At 44.3% G+C, this 19,269-nt stretch overlaps 1 protein-coding gene across 1 annotated transcript in view; it reads right to left on the bottom strand.

Moving 5' to 3' along the window:
• Positions 1-1,912: 1,912 nt before the first annotated feature.
• The window catches only part of LOC119925567 (ATP-dependent RNA helicase DDX50-like), a 31,963-nt gene continuing 14,606 nt past the window's right edge, over positions 1,913-19,269 (bottom strand). The window contains exons 9-15 of the mRNA XM_038743861.1: positions 18,598-18,759; positions 16,753-16,872; positions 14,996-15,069; positions 13,029-13,188; positions 8,692-8,826; positions 4,557-4,601; positions 1,913-2,342 (exon numbers count right to left, since the gene is read on the bottom strand). Coding sequence (XP_038599789.1) covers positions 2,082-2,342; positions 4,557-4,601; positions 8,692-8,826; positions 13,029-13,188; positions 14,996-15,069; positions 16,753-16,872; positions 18,598-18,759 — 957 coding nt within the window. The 3' untranslated portion in view covers positions 1,913-2,081. The remainder of the gene's footprint in view (positions 2,343-4,556; positions 4,602-8,691; positions 8,827-13,028; positions 13,189-14,995; positions 15,070-16,752; positions 16,873-18,597; positions 18,760-19,269) is intronic.

Here is a 19,269-nt window from a genome sequence, read left to right as displayed (position 1 = left end):
CGTCGCTATGTGTTGGAGGCGACTCGGCAGCGTTAAGGCAAGATTTAAGTGCTTACTATGTACCAAACACTGTTCTAAGTGCTGGAGTACATGCAAATGAATCAGTCCCTTTCCCACATGGCGCTCACAGTCTAAGTAAGAAGGAGAACAAGGAGTGAATCCTCCATTTTTTGTACATGTTTATTCTAGTTATTTTATTTTGTTAATATGTTTTGTTTTGTTCTCTGTCTCCCCCTTCTAAGACTGTGAGCCCGTTGTTGGGTAGGGACCATCTCTATATTTTGCCAACTTGTACTTCCCAAGCGCTTAGTAGAGTGCTCTGCACACAGTAAGCGTGCAATACAATTGGATGAATGAATGAACAGTAAGTCCATGGCGTCCGCTATGTGTTGGAGGCGACTTGGCGACTTTGTCCAATGTCATTACCGAATACCAAACCTAGCGCCTACTTAGTTCAGTGTTTTGATACATAGTAAGTCCTTAAATAGCATTAGTATAATGATGATGACCGTCCCCTCCCCACAGTACCTGTAGATATGTTTGTACGTATTTATTACTCTATTTATTTTATTTTGTTAATGTTTTGTTTTGTTCTCTGTCCCCCTTCTAGACTGTGAGCCCACTGCTGGGTAGGGACCGTCTCTATATGTTGCCGACTTGTACTTCCCAAGCGCTTAGTACAGTGCTCTGCACACAGTAAGCGCGCAATACAATTGAATGAATGAATGAATAGTAAGTCCATGGCGTCGCTATGTGTTGGAGGCGACTCGGCGACTTTGTCCAACGTCATTACCGTGTACCAAACCTAGCGCCTACTTAGTTCAGTGTTTTGATACATAGTAAGTCCTTAAATAGCATTAGTATAATGATGATGACCGTCCCCTCCCCACAGTACCTGTAGATATGTTTGTACGTATTTATTACTCTATTTTATTTGTACATATTCATTCTATTAATTTTATTTTGTTAATATGTTTTGTTTTGTTCTCCGTCTCCCCCTTCTAGACTGTGAGCCCGCTGTTAGGTAGGGACCACCTCTTTATGTTGCTGACTTGTACTTCCCAAGCACTTAGTACAGTGCTCTGCACACAGTAAGCACTCAATACAATTGAATGAATGAATGAATAGTAAGTCCACGGCGTCGCTATGTGTTGGAGGCGGCTCGGCGGCGTTAAAACAAGATTTGTTAAGTGCTTACTATGTACCAAGCACTGTTCTAAGTGCTGGAGTAGATGCAACTGAATCAATCCCTTACCCACATGGTGCTCACAGTCTAAGAAGGAGAACAAGGAGTGAATCCTCCATTTTTTACAGAAGAGGAAACAGAGGCACAGAAGTTTAGTGACTTGCCCGAGGCGGGATTGGAACGCAGATGCTCTGGCTTCCAAGCCCACGCGGCTTCCAGATACCATCAAAATGGGTTGTCTACCTGCTCTTCATTTTTTAGTGGCATTCGTTAAGCGCTTACTATGTGCCCGGCCCTCCGATTGGCAGGCTCTGCTTGAAATAAGCTTTTTTGTGCCTCATCTGTAAGACGGTGAGCCCCGCGTGGGACAACCTGATTACCCTGCACCCACTCCAGCGCTGAGGACAGTGCTTATAAATCCCGTAATTATTCTGACACGATCCCTGTACGGTCTGAACAAACCGTGGACCATCTGTCCCGTCGGGGTTGGCCCTACCACGGTTGTGGATGGGCAAGCTGCCCGGCCTTTTGTTCCGTGGCCTATTTCCGCTCAGCTTTGAGCGCACGTTAGGCCCCAACCTCGCCGGAGCAGGAAGGGAGCCTAGCCCTGGCGAGAGGAGAGCGGGAACATCCGAATCGGAGCCTTCCCGGGGAACCGTCTCGCTCCCTACAAGCGCCGAGGAGGCCGCTTGGATTTCGCTGCAGCAGAATAACCACAAGACCGGCTCGATTCTCCGGATGCAGCTTTATATATTGCCAGCGATGCGGATGAAACTCTTTACGGAGACGGTATCATTCAGTGAATTCCCTTACAGCCATTCACCTGCGGTTTTGCCGACCGAACCCGCCGAGATGACCTCTCTTGGCGGCTTCACCCCAGACCTCAGCCGCGGTGTCAATCAAATGCTTGCTGAAAATTCCTCTTCTGGCCCCGGTTTTGGAATCCGTTCCTATTACCCCCTCTGTTGAAGCCGCCTCTCTGCCGACTCCCCGCCTGGTTGCCCGGCCGGTGGCCACGGGAGAAGCCCGGCCGGTTGCCGTGCTGACCTCTCTGCCTGAAGTTGGAGGCTCTGCCTCCGTCGTTGTAGTCTCTCTCCAGCTCGGGTAATTTCTGGGGCAGTGACAGCTTCCATTTGGCTGAATCTTTCCACTCCGCCTATTCAGTGAATTTTGAAGATTGGTTAATCCACAGCACAGGAACTTCATGATCGGTAGGCAGGCACAAAAATCCACATTAACAAAATTAACATTTTATGCCACCGCATCATCATCATCAATCGTATTTACTGAGCGCTTACTGCGTGCAGAGCACTGTACTAAGCGCTTGGGAAGTCCAAGTTGGCAACATATAGAGACAGTCCCTACCCAACAGTGGGCTCACTGCAGAGATTAATATATTAATAATTTATTAATTAATAAACTCGTGATACATTTGATAAATACTCGTGATAAAGGCAGGGAACATGTCTGTCAACTCAGAAGTGAACATGTAAGACAAATATAGTTTACTTTTGTTTACATACAGCAAGAGCTGGTAGCTTGTCTAGACGACCAAGTGCTTAGTACAGTGCTCTGCACATGGTAAGCGCTCAACCAGCATGCATGCACAAAAATCTTTTTTATTTAAAAAAAAGCCCCCAAATTAACATTTTATGCCACTGCAGAGATTAAAGTATTACCAACTCAGAAGTGAGCCCACTGTTGGGTAGGGACCGTCTCTATGTGTTGCCAACTTGTACTTCCCAAGCGCTTAGTACAGTGCTCTGCACATGGTAAGCGCTCAATGAATACGAGATGAATGAAAGTGAACATGTAAGACAAATAGAGTTTACTTTTGTTTACATACAGCAAGAGCTGGCAACTTGTCTAGACGACAAAGTGCTTAGTACAGTGCTCTGCACATGGTAAGCGCTCAACGAATACCATTGATTGACCAGAAAGTGTATTTCAAGAAGTACTCTGAAATAAACTTGTGATACATTTGATAAATACTCGTGATACAGGCAGGGAACATGTCTGTCAACTGTTGAACTGTACTCTTCCAAGTATTTAGTACAGTGCTCTGCACACAGTAAGCGCTCAATAAATACGATTGAATGAATGAATGAAAGTGAACATGTAAGACAAATAGAGTTTACTTGTGTTTACATACAGCAAGAGCTGGTAGCTTGTCCAGACGACCAAGGGCTTAGTACAGTGCTCTGCACACGGTAAGCGCTCAATGAAAACCATTGACTGACCAGAAAGTGTATTTCAAGAAGCACTCTGAAATAAACTCGTGATACATTTGATAAATACTCGTGATAAACGTGATACAGGCAGGGAACATGTCTGTCAACAGCTGGAACTATACCCTTCCAAGTATTTAGTATAGTGCTCTGCACACAGTAAGCGCTCAATAAATACGATTGAATGAATGAATGTGAACATGTAAGACAAATACAGCTGGTAGCTTGTCTAGATGACCATGTGCTTAGTAGTGCTCTGCACATGGTAAGCGCTCAATGAACACCACTGATTGACCAGAAAGTGTATTTCAAGAAGCACTCTGAAATAAACTCGTGATACATTTGATAAATACTCGTGATACTCGTGATACAGGCAGGGAACATGTCTGTCAACTGCTGAACTGTACTCTTCCAAGTATTTAGTACAGTGCTCTACACATGGTAAGCGCTCAATGGATACCACTGATTGACCAGAAAGTGTATTTCAAGAAGCACTCTGAAATAAACTCGTGATACATTTGATAAATACTTGTGATACTCGTGATAAAGGCAGGGAACATGTCTGTCAACTGCTGAACTGTACTCTTCCAAGTATTTAGTACAGTGCTCTACACATGGTAAGCGCTCAGTGAACACCACTGATTGACCAGAAAGTGTATTTCAAGAAGCACTCTGAAATAAACTCGTGATACATTTGATAAATACTCGTGAGAAACTCGTGATACAGGCAGGGAACATGCCTGTCAACTGTTGAACTGTACTCTTCCAAGTATTTAGTACAGTGCTCTGCACATGGTAAGCGCTCAATGGATACCACTGATTGACCAGAAAGTGTATTTCAAGAAGCACTCTGAAATAAACTCATGATACAGGCAGGGAACATGTCTGTCAACTGCTGAACTGTACTCTTCCAAGTGCTTAGTACAGTGCTCTGCACATGGTAAGCGCTCAATGAACACCACTGATTGACCAGAAAGTGTATTTCAAGAAGCACTCTGAAATAAACTCGTGATACATTTGATAAATACGTGTGATACTCGTGATAAAGGCAGGGAACATGTCCGTCAACTGCTGAACTGTACCCTTCCCCGAGTATTAGTATGGCGCTCCGCACACAGCAAGCGCTCAGTAAAATACAGTACCTTTATCTGCTCCGCCTGGGCGCTGGGAACGTCAAAGCAGACACCCTAAAGAAACAAAAAAACAGAAAAGCTTCGTGTACTTGTGAACCGACAGCAGACAGCACACTGTCTGAAAAGCTTCTTCCCCCGGTATCTGCTGCAGTCCGTTTCGGGACACGGTGGCGGAAGGAATTCGCTGCTCTGTGGAGCCCCAGGAAAATGTGAAATGAGGTAAAGCGGGGGGAAATCGGGTGGCTGGCAAATGTCAGAGACCCGCGTAGCTGAAGAAAGGATGGACGGGCTTGCCTTGCAGGTTTCCAGGCTCCGGGCCAAGATCTTTCCCAGCAGGGAGGGGCGGGAATGAACGGGAAAGGGACTCTGCAGCTCCACGATGGCACTTTACAGTTAGTACAGTGCTCTGCGCATAGTAAGCGCTCAATAAACACGATTGATTGATTGTCCCTCCCAGCCCCGGCTAAAGCTCCAAGAGCTCTGCAGGGGCGAATGCCGTTTGCCCCCATCGTTGGCACAGAGAACCCCATTTTGTCTCACCCCCGTCCCGGCAGGGTAGGGACAGGGACTGTGGAGAAGCGGCCGGCTTTAGTGGCTACAGCAGGAGGCTGGGAGTCCGAAGGGCCCGGGTTCTAAACCGTGGCGGCTGTGTGACCTCGGGCAAGTCACTTTCCTTCTCCGGGTCTGTGAAAATGGGGATTAAGGGTGGGAGCCCCATGTGGGTTAGGGACCGTGTCTAATTCCCTCTGGTATATGGGACAACCTGGTCACCTTGTAACCTCTCCAGCGCTTAGAACAGTGCTTTGCACGCATAGTAAGCGCTTGGAGGCAGGGGTGTGCATCCTAGGAAGACCTAATCACTCAACCAGTGGCATTTGTTGAGCATTTTGTGCAAAGGACTCTACTAAGCACTTGGGAGAGCACAGCGGAGTTAGTAGATACGATCCCTGCCCTCAAAGAGCTTGCAAGCCAAACTGAAAGTGTCTAGCTCACATCACATCACACATCCCCCCTCCATCCCCGCCGTCTTACCTCCTTCCCTTCCCCACAGCACCTGTATATATGTATGTACAGATTTAGTACTCTATTTATTTATTTTACTTGTACATATCTATTCTATTTTATTTTGTTACTATGTTTGGTTTTGTTCTCTGTCTCCCCCTTCTAGACTGTGAGCCCACTGTTGGGTAGGGACTGTCTCTATATGTTGCTAACTTGGACTTCCCAAGCACTTAGTACAGTGCTCTGCACACAGTAAGCGCTCAATAAATACGATTGATTAATAAATGCCATTATTAATTAATATTCTCCCCCTGCATTTAGTACAGTGCTCTGCACAGTAAGCCCTTAATATCCATTCATTCAATCAATCGTATTTATTGAGCGCTTACTGTGTGCAGGGCACCTTAATACCATCACTACTCCCGTTTAGATCCGAACCCCACCATCGAGGACTGTGTCCAGCCAGATTATCTTGTAACTATCCCAGTGCTTAGTACGTCGTGAGCCCATATACAATTATCAATCAATCAACCGTATTTATTGAGCGCTTACCGTGCTCAATATCCCAATTATCCCAATACAGAACTTTAAAAACAAAAGCTTGAAGATGGTAGCGTGGATCCCTCGGCTAATGACAAACCCTGGGACACAAATAAGGAGTAGCCTGAGTCCTCGTCTCCTCCCCCTGACAAATCTGCCGGGCCACTGCACTCCCCACATTCGCTGCCCTCCTAAATGCCTGCCTCACTTAATTCCCAGGAAGCAACCCGATATTTCTTTATGCATCAACCAAGTACTTTTGAATAAGAGCAATTTAATTACTTGCTTTGACTGTTCTATCTGTAAATACTGAATTTACCTTTGAAAAGGCGCCTTAACCTATTTCCCCTCTGCCCCTCCCTTGATTTAAGGAGGGAAATAAGTGTCCTCATACCTTTCTCTTCCTTCTCCTCTCTTTTCCCCAAGCCCTTAATACAGAGCAGTGGGCACTCAATAAATACTAGTCGTCTACTACTATTACTACTAAGAAGCAGCATGGCTTAGTGGAAAGAGGACAGATTTGGGTCGTGGGTTCTAATTCCGCTCCTCCACTTGTCAGCTGTGTGACTTTGGGCAAGTCACAACTTCTCTGTGCCTCAGTTACCTCATCAATAAAATGGGGATTAAGACTGTGAGCCCCATGTGGGACAACCGGATTACCCTGTACGTACCCCAGCGCTTAGAACAGTGCTCAGCACAGAGTAAGCGCTTAACAAATACCAACATCATCATTATTATTACTATAAGGCTGCCCCACTTCCAAGGGTGAATAATAATAATAATGATGGTATTTGTTAAGCGCTTACTATGTGCAAAGCACTGTTCTAAGTGCTGAATACTTTCATTACCAGAGGTACTCAGTGTCAGAGAGCATCCTCAACAGGAGCCCTCAGGTTAGCTAAATCTAACGCTAGAGTACACTGTTGGAGAAATCAAAGACCCTTAATTTCTGGACCATTTTTATCCACATCACCTCCTAAGCAACTGGGTTCTCCACATGGTAAATGTTCGCTCCTCAGCGGTGGCCGTCAGGTAATCGGAACCCTGGCCGATTTATCATTTATTTATTTTTTATTCGTACAGATTTATTCTATTTATTTTATTTTGTTCATATGTTTTGTTGTCTGTCTCCCCCTTCTAGACTGTGAGCCCGTTGTTGGGTAAGGACCGTCTCTATATGTTGCCAACTTGTACTTCCCAAGCGCTTCGTACAGTGCTCTGCACACAGTAAGCGCTCAATAAATACGATTGATATATCCGTTCATTCAATTGTATTTATTATTACTCTATTCATTTTATTTGTACATATTTATTCTACTTATTTTGTTCATATGTTTTGTTTTGTTCTCTGTCTCCCCCTCCTAGACTGTGAGCCCGCTGTTGGGTAGGGACTGTCTCTACATGCTGCCAACTTGTACTTCCCAAGTGATTAGTACAGTGCTCTGCACACAGTAAGCGCTCAAATACGATTGATATAACCGTTCATTCAATTGTATTTATTATTACCCTATTCATTTTATTTGTACATATTTATTCTATTTATTTTATTTTGTTCATATGTTTTGTTTTGTTCCCTGTCTCCCCCTCCTAGACTGTGAGCCTGTTGTTGGGTAGGGACCCTCTCTATATGTTGCCAACTTGTACTTCCCAAGCGCTTAGTACAGTGCTCTGCACACAGTAAGCGCTCAATAAATACGATTGATTGATTGATATATCCTTTCATTCAATTGTATTTATTATTACTCTATTCATTTTATTAGTACATATTTATTCTATTTCTTTTATTTGGTTAATGTTTTGTTTTGTTGTCTGTCTCCCCCTTCTAGACTGTGAGCCCGTTCTTGGGTAGGGACCATCTCTATATGTTGCCAACTTGTACTTCCCAAGCGCTTAGTCCAGTGCTCTGCACACAGTAAGTGCTCAATAAATACGATTGAATGAATAAACGGCCAGAAGCACCTGGAGTGCTTAGTGAGAGAAATGGGCAAGCACAACTGACTGTGTGGCCTAATGGAAACAGCACGGGCCTAGGACTCAAGAGAAACTGGGTTCTAATCCTGGCTCTGCCCGTTGGGCGATCTTGGGAGTCTTTTAACGTCTCTGGACCTCAGTTTTCTCATCTGTATATCTGTATATATGTTTGTACGTATTTATTACTCTATTTATTTTACCTGTACATATCTAATCTATCTATTTTATTTTGTTAGCATGTTTGGTTTTGTTCTCTGTCTCCCCCTTTTAGACCGTGAGCCCACTGTTGGGTAGGGACTGCCTCTAGATGCCAACTTGTCCTTCCCAAGCGCTTAGTACAGTGCTCTGCACACAGTAAGTGCTCAATAAATACGGTTGATTGGTTGATTGATCTGCAAAATGGGGCTTCAACCTGTTCTCCTTCCCCCAGACTGAAAGTCCAATGTGGGATAGGGACTGTGTCTGATCCACCTATACCGTCCCTCGGTACAGTGCTCGGGGCTCACAGTAAGCGCTGAAGACATCGCAATTATCGACGCTCCCTTGGGCGTCAGGCCTTTCCCCTCTGGCTACCGTGCTTGAAATGGGCATGATACACGGACCACAATCAACAACGCTTAGGAAGACTTACTTTTTTCCCTTTCAGAAGGCACATTCTGGTTACTTGGGCCGCAAGGTCAGCAGGCAGCTTGGCTCTGAGTTCCGTCTGGGCAGCGTTAGGATGCTTCAACTCTTCGGAACATTCCAAGGCCATAGTCACAAATCCCTTCAGAACAAGCACACGAAACAAGTGATTTCAACATGTTTTATCAGTTCACACAAAAGGGCAATTTTCCACTTATTCGGGGTAACGGGGGCTGAAGGGAGGGAGGACAGAAGCACGCCAAGACCGGAGGAGGCTGCAAATCTCTCCCCTGGGTGCTCTCCCCCTTCTAGACTGTGAGCCCATTGTTGGGTAGGGACCATCTCTAGATGTTGCCAACTTGTACTTCCCAAGCACTTAATAATAATAATAATAATAATAATAACAATGTTGGTATTTGTTAAGCGCTTACTGTGTGCCCAGCACTGTTCTAAGCGCTGGAGCAGATACAAGGTAATCAGGTTGCCCCACGTGGGGCTCACAGTCTTCATCCTCATTTTACAGATGAGGGAACCGAGGCTCAGAGAAGTTAAGTGACTTGCCCAAGGTCACACAGCTAAGTGGCGGAGCCAGGATTTGAACCCATGACCTCTGACTCCAAAGCCCGGGCTCTTTCCACTGAGCCACGCTGCTCTCCAAGTACAGTGCTCTATAAATGATTGAATGAATGAAATCAGCTTGACATACAAGTTACACTTTAAAACAGTAGCCAACTAGTCATTCATTCATTCAATCGTATTTACTGAGCGCTTACTGTGTGCAGAGCACTGTCCTAAGCGCTTGGGGAGTACAAGTTGGCAACATATAGAGACGGTCCCTACCCAAGAGTGGGCTCACAGTCTAGAAGGGGGAGACAGACAACAAAACAAACAAAATAAAATAGAATAAATATGTACAAATAAAATAAGTAGAGTAATAAATCTGTATGAACATAGATACATATTGATGAGCCCCATGTGGGACAGGGACTGTGTCCTCTCCGATGATCTTGTATCTACCCCAGCTCGGTGCTTGGCCTCTCTACTTGCTTATTTTGTTGTCCGTCTCCCCCCTTTAACACTGTGAGCCCACTGATGGGTAGGGACCGTCTCTATGTGTTGCCAACTTGTACTTCCCAAGCGCTTAGTACAGTGCTCTGCACACAGTAAGCGTTCAATAAATACGATTGATTGATTGTTGGGTAGGGACCGTCTCGATGTGTTGCCAACTTGTACTTCCCAAGCGCTTACTCCAGTGCTCCGCACACAGTGAGCGCTCAATAAATACGATTGAATGAAATGAATGAATGTGCTGTGGGGAGGGGATGGAGGGGGAGGAGGGGAACTATTCATAATGATTAGTTTTTAAAAAAAGTGCTTGATGATTTCTACTTTTTTTAGTCATCATCATCAATCGTATTTATTGAGCGCTTACTGTGTGCAGAGCACCGGACTAAGCGCTTGGGAAGTACAAATTGGCAACATCTAGAGACAGTCCCTACCCACCAGTGGGCTCACAGTCTAAAAGGGGGGGACAAAACCAAACATACTAACAAAATGAAATAAATAGAATAGATCATGTACAAGTAAAGTAAAGTAAAGTAAAGTAAAGTAAATAAATAAATAAATAAATAAATAAATAAATAAATAAAGAGTAATAAATACGTTGGAGGACTCAGTTTGCTGGCACACGGAAGCCAACTTTAAAGGAGATGTGACCCCCGGGGAGGGAGAAAACATGGCTATTTCAACACTCCGCAACTTGCCAGGGTTATGTTTGATACTTACTGATCTACCGAAACAAGTCGCGCAAGGGGCTTCACTTCTACTAGACTGTAAAATCCACGATAGTAATTTTTTTAGAGTACAGGCCCCCCTCAGCATTCATAGCTATAACTTATTCCTTGCCATTAATGTCTGTTTCGCCTTCTGGAGTAACTTTGGTTATGGGCAGGGAAGTTTCCATCAACTGTGTTGTAGTATACGCCCCCGACCACTTAGCACAGCGCTCTGCAAACGGTGGGCGCTCAACGAGTATCATTAATCGGCTGTGGGCATTGATTTTCTTCTACTCATTTGAGGGCGGTAAATTGGAGACAGATTAGAGAAGCAGCGTGGCCTCGTGGAAAGAACACCGGCTGGGGAATCAGAGGATCTGGGCTCTAATGCCAGTTCTACCGCTTGCCTGCTCGGGCAAGTCCCCTCGCTTCTCGGTGCCTCAGTTTCCTCAACTGTAAAATGGGGATTGAATCCTACTACGTAGACTCTGAGCCTTATGTGGGCCAGGGATTGTGAGCAACCCGATAGAACTTGTATCTATTCCAGCACTTATAATAGTGCTTGCTACATAGTAAGTGCTTAAATACCTTAGAACGGTGCTGGGCATATAATAAGCGCCCAACAAGTACCATAATTATTAGCACAAAAATTTAAAAGATGACAATATTGATAACTATGGAATTCTTCTGAATTGATACATGTGTCTGCCTTACCTTTTTGAATCCCAGAACCAGTCTATTATAAAAGCAGGCTTTACTCCCAGAGTAGGAAGAAAAGCAGCACGGCTCAGTGGAAAGAGCCCGGGCTTGGGAGTCAGAGGTCATGGGTTCTAATTCCGCCCCTCCGCGTCAGCTGTGTGACCTTGGGCAAGTCACTTCTCTTCTCTGAGCCTCAGTTCCCTCATCTGGAAAATGGGGATGAAGACTGCGAGCCCCATGTGGGACAACCTGATCACCTTGTATCCCCTCCAGCGCTTCAAACAGTGCTTTGCACATAGTAAGCGCTTAACAAATACCATCATTATTATTATTATTATAGCGAATTCTTCTGAATTGATACACTTGCCTGCCTTATCTTTTTGAATCCCAGAACCAGTCTAATATAAAAGCAGGCTTTACTCCCAGAGTAGGAAGAAAAGCAGCACGGCTTAGTGGAAAGAGCCCGGGCTTGGGAGTCAGAGGTCATGGGTTCTAATCCCGCCTCAGCCACATGTCTGCTGTGTGACCTCGAGCACATCATTTCACTTCTCTGAGCCTCAGTTACCCCATCTGTAAAATGAGGATGAAGACTGCGAGCCCCACTTGGGACAACCTGATCACCTTGTATCTCCTCCAGTGCTTAGAACAGTGCCTGGCACATAGTAGGCGCTTAACAAATGCCATCATTATTATTATTATTGTGAATTCTTCTGAATTGATACACTTGCCTGCCTTATCTTTTTGAATCCCAGAACCAGTCTAATATAAAAGCAGGCTTTACTCCCACAGTAGGAAGAAAAGCAGCACGGCTCAGTGGAAAGAGCCCAGGCTTGGGAGTCAGAGGTTATGGGTTCTAATCCCGCCTCAGCCACATGTCTGCTGTGTGACCTCGGGCACGTCATTTCACTTCTCTGAGCCTCAGTTACCTCATCTGTAAAATGAAGATGAAGACTGCGAGCCCCACTTGGGACAACCTGATCACCTTGTAACTTCTCCAGCGCTTAGAACAGTGCTTGGCACATAGTAAGCGCTTAACAAATGCCATCATTATTATTATAGTGAATTCTTCTGAATTGATACACGTGTCTGCCTTATCTTTTTGAATCCCGATCTTATCCACGTGCCTGCTTTATCTTTTTGAATCCCGATCTGATGCACGTGTCTGCCCTATCTTTTTGAATCCCGATCTGATACACGTGTCTGCCTTATCTTTTTGAATCCCGATTTGATGCACGTGTCTGCCTTATCTTCTTGAATCCCGATCTGATACACGTGCCTGCCTTATCTTTTTGAATCCCGATTTGATGCACGTGCCTGCCTTATCTTTTTGAATCCCGATTTGATGCACGTGTCTGCCTTATCTTTTTGAATCCCGATTTGACCCACGTGTCTGCCTTATTTTTGAATCCCGATTTGATACACGTGTCTGCCTTATCTTTTTGAATCCCGATCTGATACACGTGCCTGCCTTATCTTTTTGAATCCCGATTTGATGCACGTGCCTGCCTTATTTTTGAATCCCGATCTGATGCACGTGTCTGCCTTATCTTTTTGAATCCCGATGTGATACACGTGTCTGCCTTATCTTTTTGAATTCCGATTTGATACACGTGTCTGCCTTATCTTTTTGAATCCCGATCTGATGCACGTGTCTGCCTTATTTTTGAATCCCGATTTGACGCACGTGTCTGCCTTATCTTTTTGAATCCCGATCTGATGCACGTGTCTGCCTTATCTTTTTGAATCCCGATCTGATGCACGTGTCTGCCTTATCTTTTTGAATCCCGATCTGATGCACGTGTCTGCCTTATCTTTTTGAATCCCGATCTGATAACCCGTGGCAGGGGTTATTCTCCACGGACATGCCTACCTTGTCGGAACTGATGAGGGAACGCTGCTGGAAGCTGGAGGCACCCGCGATGTGGGCTAAAGCCGCGGCCAACGCCTCCACCGCCCCCTTCTCCTCGATCAGCGTCTTGGCGTACGAGCGGAACTTTTCGAGGGCTTCCTCGGGCACAGAAGCCAGGGAGCTACACGAACAGAGAGTCACACGTGAGTACAGCTTAAGAAACGTTTTCAGAGCAAAGGGGTGCCGACGATTTGTTTTCTTTCATTTTCATTTCTTTTTATTATAGTGAATTCTTCTGAATTGATACACTTGTCTGCCTCATCTTTTTGAATCCCAGAACCAGTCTAATATAAAAGCAGGCTTTACTCCCAGAGTAGGAAGAAAAGCAGCGCGGCTCAGTGGAAAGAGCCCGGGCTTGGGAGTCAGAGGTCATGGGTTCTAATCCCGCCTCCGCCACATGTCAGCTGTGTGACTTTGGGCAAGTCACTTCCCTTCTCTGGGCCTCAGTTACCTCATCTGTAACTAGACTGTGAGCCCACCGTTGGGGAGGGACCGTCTCTATATGTTGCCAACTTGTACTTCCCAAGCGCTTAGGACAGTGCTCTGCACACAGTAAGCGCTCAATAAATACGACTGAATGAATGAATCTGTAAAATGGGGACTAAGACTGTGAGCCCCCCACATTGAGACAACCTGATCACCTTGTAACCTCCCCGGCGCTTAGACCAGTGCTTTGCACATAGTAAGCGCTTAACAAATACCATCATTATTATCAATCAATCATATTTACTGAGCGCTTACTGTGTGCACAGCACTGTAGTAAGCGCTTGGGAAGTACAAGTTGGCAACATATAGAGACAGTCCCTACCCAACAGTGGGCTCAGTCTAAAAGGGGCTCTATAAAATGGGGATGAAGACTGTAAGCCCCCCGTGGGACAACCTGATCACCTTGTAACTTCCCCAGCGCTTAGAACAGTGCTTTTCACGTAGTAAGCGCTTAATAAATGCCATTATTATTATCATTATTATTAAAGCGGGCTAAAATAGGCTGCCAATAATTGCCCTTCAGTCTCCTCTGTCTGGAAAAACAGTCAAAGCGAAAAGCCTTCATGATGACACAGAATTCGGGGGGTTTTGCTAAATGGGAATTCTTTCACCTTGTATCCTCCCCAGTGCTTAGAACAGTGCTTTGTACATAGTAAGTGCTTAATAAATGCCATCATTATTATTATTATTATTGTAACCTCCCCAGCGCTTAGAACAGTGCTTTGTATATAGTAAGCGCTTAATAAATGCCATTATTATTATTACTATTATTATTATTGTAACCTCCCCAGCGCTTAGAATAGTGCTTTGTACATAGTAAGCGCTTAATAAATGCCATCATTATTATTATTATTGTAACCTCCCCAGGGCTTAGAACTGTGCTTTGTACATAGTAAGCGCTTAATAAATGCCATCATTATTATTGTAACCTCCCCAGCACTTAGAACAGTGCTTTGTACATAGTAAGTGCTTAATAAATGCCATTATTATTATTATTATTGTAACTTCCCCAGCGCTTAGAACAGTGCTTTGCACATAGTAAGCACTTAATAAATGCCATTATTATTATTATTATTATTGTATGATTATCTTTGGAAAAAAGAAACCCATAAGGGATTGCCAAGAGCAAACAGTAAACTTTGTCCTATGGAAGTTGTTTATAATATCAAAAGGCATCCTAGACTAGGTCAGGCTAACGGTTTACCCGTCCCAATATTCTGCAAAGCACGCTTGGAGGAATAGAGCAATTGATGGAGTCTGAAACATAATACTCTGCACACAGTAAGTGCTCAATAAATACGATTGATTGATTGACAACACATCCTAAGTGTACTAATGGTATTTTTACATAACTTTACCCTCTAATAACCCATCGTGGATCAATCACGTATCTTAAAAAAACACCCAACTTGTACTGTCTTAAAAGTGGTCTCAAATCATACCTGATAGCATCTTTGCTGGAGGCTTGAATTACATCTACTACAGATGGAATATCTACGTGTTTAAAGGTAATCCCCTAAAAATGGAAAGAATGGAGAAAGTCTTTACGTAGTAAGCGCTCAATAAGTACCATAATACCATACAATAAATGCCACCGACCTACTGATTAAGTTCTTATTTGATTCAGTCAAATGCTACGTTTTAACCTGTGGGAGTTTAACGAGAATGCCGCTCTGACGTGGTTTTTACCACGAGGTCATCACACATGCCCAGAACCCCGTTGTCTGGCACTGCACCTAGTATTTTAGGCATTTTCACCTGTATGTGAAGGTATATGCCTGTAATTTAACTGTTTATTTATTTGCATTAATGTCCGTCTCCCCCATCTAGATGGTGAGCTCGTTGTGGGCAGGGGATGCGTCTGTCTGTTGCTTTAGTGTGCTCTCCCAAGCGCTTTGTAGAGTGCTTTGCACACAGTAAGCGCTCAATAAATACGACTGAATGAATAACCCTGACCTCACCGACGTCACCCCAGCAGTAGGTGCTCAATCATCATCATCATCATCAATCGTATTTATTGAGCGCTTACTGTGTGCAGAGCACTGTACTAAGCGCTTGAGAAGTACAAATTGGCAACATACAGAGACAGTCCCTACCCAACAGTGGGCTCACAGTCTAAAAGGGGGAGACAGAGAACAAAACCAAACATACTAACAAAATAAAATAAACAGAACACGATTGAACGAATGAATCTTCTGGGCTCCCCCAGAAGCTTCATTCACTACAGGGCTTTTCATTCCAAAAAGTCAATGTTTGCAAGGCTTAAAAAAAATTAAAAAAAAAAAAATCAAGCTCTGTTTTTGGGATCCACATTAAAAACCACATTCATACATTTATTTGTGCATTTATTCAATCATTCATTCATTCAATCATATTTATTGAGCGCTTACTGTGTGCAGAGCACTGTACTAAGCACTCGGGAAGTACAAGTTTGCAACAAATAGAGACGGTCCCTACCCAACAGCGGGCTCACAGTCAAAATCAATCAATCGTATTTATTGAGCGCTTACTGTGGGCAGAGCACTGTACTAAGCACTTGGGAAGTACAAGTTGGCAACATATAGAAGACAATCATATTTATTGAGTGCTGTATGTGGAGTATTGTAATAATAATAATAATAATGTTGGTATTTGTTAAGCACTATGTTCTAAGCGCTGGGGGGGGGGAGAAATACAAGGTGACCAGATTCTCCCACAGTCAGTCCCCATTTTACAGATGAGAGAACTTCAGACTGTGAGCCCAATGTTGGGTAGGGACTGTCTCTATATGTTGCCAATTTGCACTTCCCAAGCGCTTAGTACAGTGCTCTGCACATAGTAAGCGCTCAATAAATATGATTGATTGATTGATTGAGGCACAGAGAAGTTAAGTGGCTTGCCCACGGTCACACAGCAGACATGTGGGGGAGGTGGGATTCAAACCCATGACTTCTGAATCTCAAGCCCGCGCTCTTCACACTGTGCCATGCTGCTTCTCCTGTGCTAAGCACCAAGCTATAACAGTACAGACACAATCGTGTAGTACTTTGCAAGCAGTAAGCGCTCAATAAGTGTATGATTGAATGACCATTCTGTACCCACAACGAGCTAATAGCCTAGAGGGCGAGACCGACAATATGAATAAGTTACATATATGTACATGTGCTGTGCATACCGCGGGGCTTAGAGAACTGCCCTCCCGTTAATTAACTCTACTCACCGATTTCTGCTCCACGTATCTTAGCTGACCTCTCTCCTTTGGCTGAAAAAAGCAAATGCAGATCCCCGTACGCCCAGCTCGACCGGTGCGTCCGGAACGATGGATGTAAGACTCGACGTCCTAAGTCAAAATGGATACAGAAAGGGAGGGTCGCACTATTTGTCTACTTACAGGATAAAAATGGAAGCAGAATAGAACTGAAGAGCAGAAAGGAGAGAAGGAATATGGAGGTATTTCCAGATCTTCCTCTCCTCAAATCTGGGGGCGGTTTCCCCATCCCCAACTCTCCCTGCAGCCGTTTCAGGACCACCAAATCGCTTCCCTTCACACTTTTGAGATCTTTCCCCACCGCTGTCTACTAGCAGTTCCCCCAGAAGCAGCGTGGCTCAGTTGAAAAGAGGCTTTGGAGTCAGAGGTCATGGGTTCTAATCCCGGCTCCGCCAATTGTCAGCTGTGTGACTGTGGGCAAGTCACTTCACTTCTCCGGGCCTCAGTTACCTCATCTGTAAAATGGGGATGAAGACTGTGAGCCCCCCGTGGGACCACCTGATCACCTTGTAACCTCCCCGGCGCTCAGAACAGTGCTATGCACATAAGCGCTTAATAAATGCCATTACTATTATTATTAACCCGCCCCCAGGCCCAGAAAGCTGTGAGTTCTCAGGGCCTCACTGAGGCCCAACATTTAATTAGGTAGAATAATTTCAAAAACTCCCACAGACAACAGTACCACCCAACATACTCTAACTTCTTCCTGTGTATAATTTACTTCAGTGCCTGTTTTCCCTGCTCCTTGAGATTTCCTAGCTCTCTTGTACTCACCCAACTCTCTACCCAGGGGCGACATTCAATAAAAACTACTGATTACTAGAGAAAAAACTCTTAAGAGTTCAGGCAGTTTGCCCTTTCAAACTACAGTCCTTTAGATACAGCAAGAATAATGATATAAAAGCAGTTTCTTCCAGTTCATCATTACAGAGGGAGGTGGTATGCTTGGGAAGAGAAAAAAGCCTTTCGGTTCCACAAGGACACGTATAAATTCATACTCTATTTTATTTGTGCATATGTACTCTATTTATTTTATTTTGTTAATATGTTTTGTTCCGTCTCCCCCTTCTAGACTGTGAGCCCACTGTTGGATAGGGATCGTCTCTACATGTCATCCGCCAAGCTAGCTCTCTTCCTCCCTTCAAGGCCCTACTGAAAGCTCACCTCCTCCAGGAGGCCTTCCCACACTGAACCCCTTCCTTCCTCTCCCCCTCGTCCCCCCTCCATCCCCCGCATCTTACCTCCTTCCCTTCCCCACAGCACCTGTACGTATGTATATATGTTTGTACAGATTTATTACTCTATTTATTTATTTATTTTACTTGTACGTATCTATTCTATTTATTTTATTTTGTTAGCATGTTTGGTTTTGTTCTGTCTTCCCCTTTCAGACTCTGAGCCCACTACTGGGTAGGGACTGTCTCTATATGTTGCCAACTTGTACTTCCCAAGCGCTTAGTACAGTGCTCTGCACACAATAAGCTCTCAATAAATACGATTGATGATGATGATGATGATGTTGTTGCCAATTTGGACTTCCCAAGCACTTAGTACAGTGCTCTGCACACAGTAAGCGCTCAATACGATTGAATGAATGAATAGAAAGTATCTCTAGTGTTCAGCATGATGACTAGAGGGAAAAGTTAGTGATGTTTGACCAAAGGTACACTCATAACCATAAGGATGGATACCAAGGAGAGGAACCTGCGATATTCCTTTGGCAACACTGTCAGAGAAAGACTAGTTTCCTCAAAGCAATCAACAACAACAAAACCCCCAACCCTGCTCATTTCTTACCTGTGGAGGTGAACTCTGTATCACCAGATCGACCTCTGGAATATCCAAACCACGAGCAGCCACGTTGGTTGCCACCAGAACTTTAAAGACCCCGTTTCTAAAGCCCTTCAGTGTAATTTCCCTTTGGGCCTGTGCAATGTCGCCATGTAGAGCCTGGGCTTCCTGTTTACCAAAAACAAAATGAGAAGCAAAGTTCTTTTGTACGTGTGATCAAACATCTACAACATTTCACCGGTTGGATCTTGAAAATTTACATCTATACTGGCAAAAATGCCATTTTCATTTGAAAGAGAATTCGCTTCTTCAGAATGCTGCTTCGTTAGATCAGTGCTACCTGGGGCTCTTCAGAGCTGCCTAATCCCTGGCTATCTTAATGCCCTACACCATTTACCCTAAAATGTATACTTCTGGGGAGTTATAAATTTATGTGTAGCGTTAATTCAAGTTCTAACAGGTTTCTAGAATCGTCTATTAAGCATATTCATCGCTTTAATATGAAAACACAGCATAAAGGCTTTTCACTTTAGTCACAATGGTGACTAATCTTTCAGCCTAAAGAATGCTTCCCTCAGCCCAACCCAAACGTGTCCAACACATGAACCTAAATTCATTCACTCATTCAACTGTATTTAATAATAATAATAATAATAATGGCATTTATTAAGCGCTTAC

The sequence above is a fragment of the Tachyglossus aculeatus genome, chromosome 3, assembly GCF_015852505.1.
Source record: "Tachyglossus aculeatus isolate mTacAcu1 chromosome 3, mTacAcu1.pri, whole genome shotgun sequence".
Lineage (NCBI taxonomy): Eukaryota > Metazoa > Chordata > Mammalia > Monotremata > Tachyglossidae > Tachyglossus > Tachyglossus aculeatus.
The sequence above is the reverse complement of the archived record's forward strand: the minus strand, read 5'-3'. Positions and strand labels throughout refer to the sequence as shown.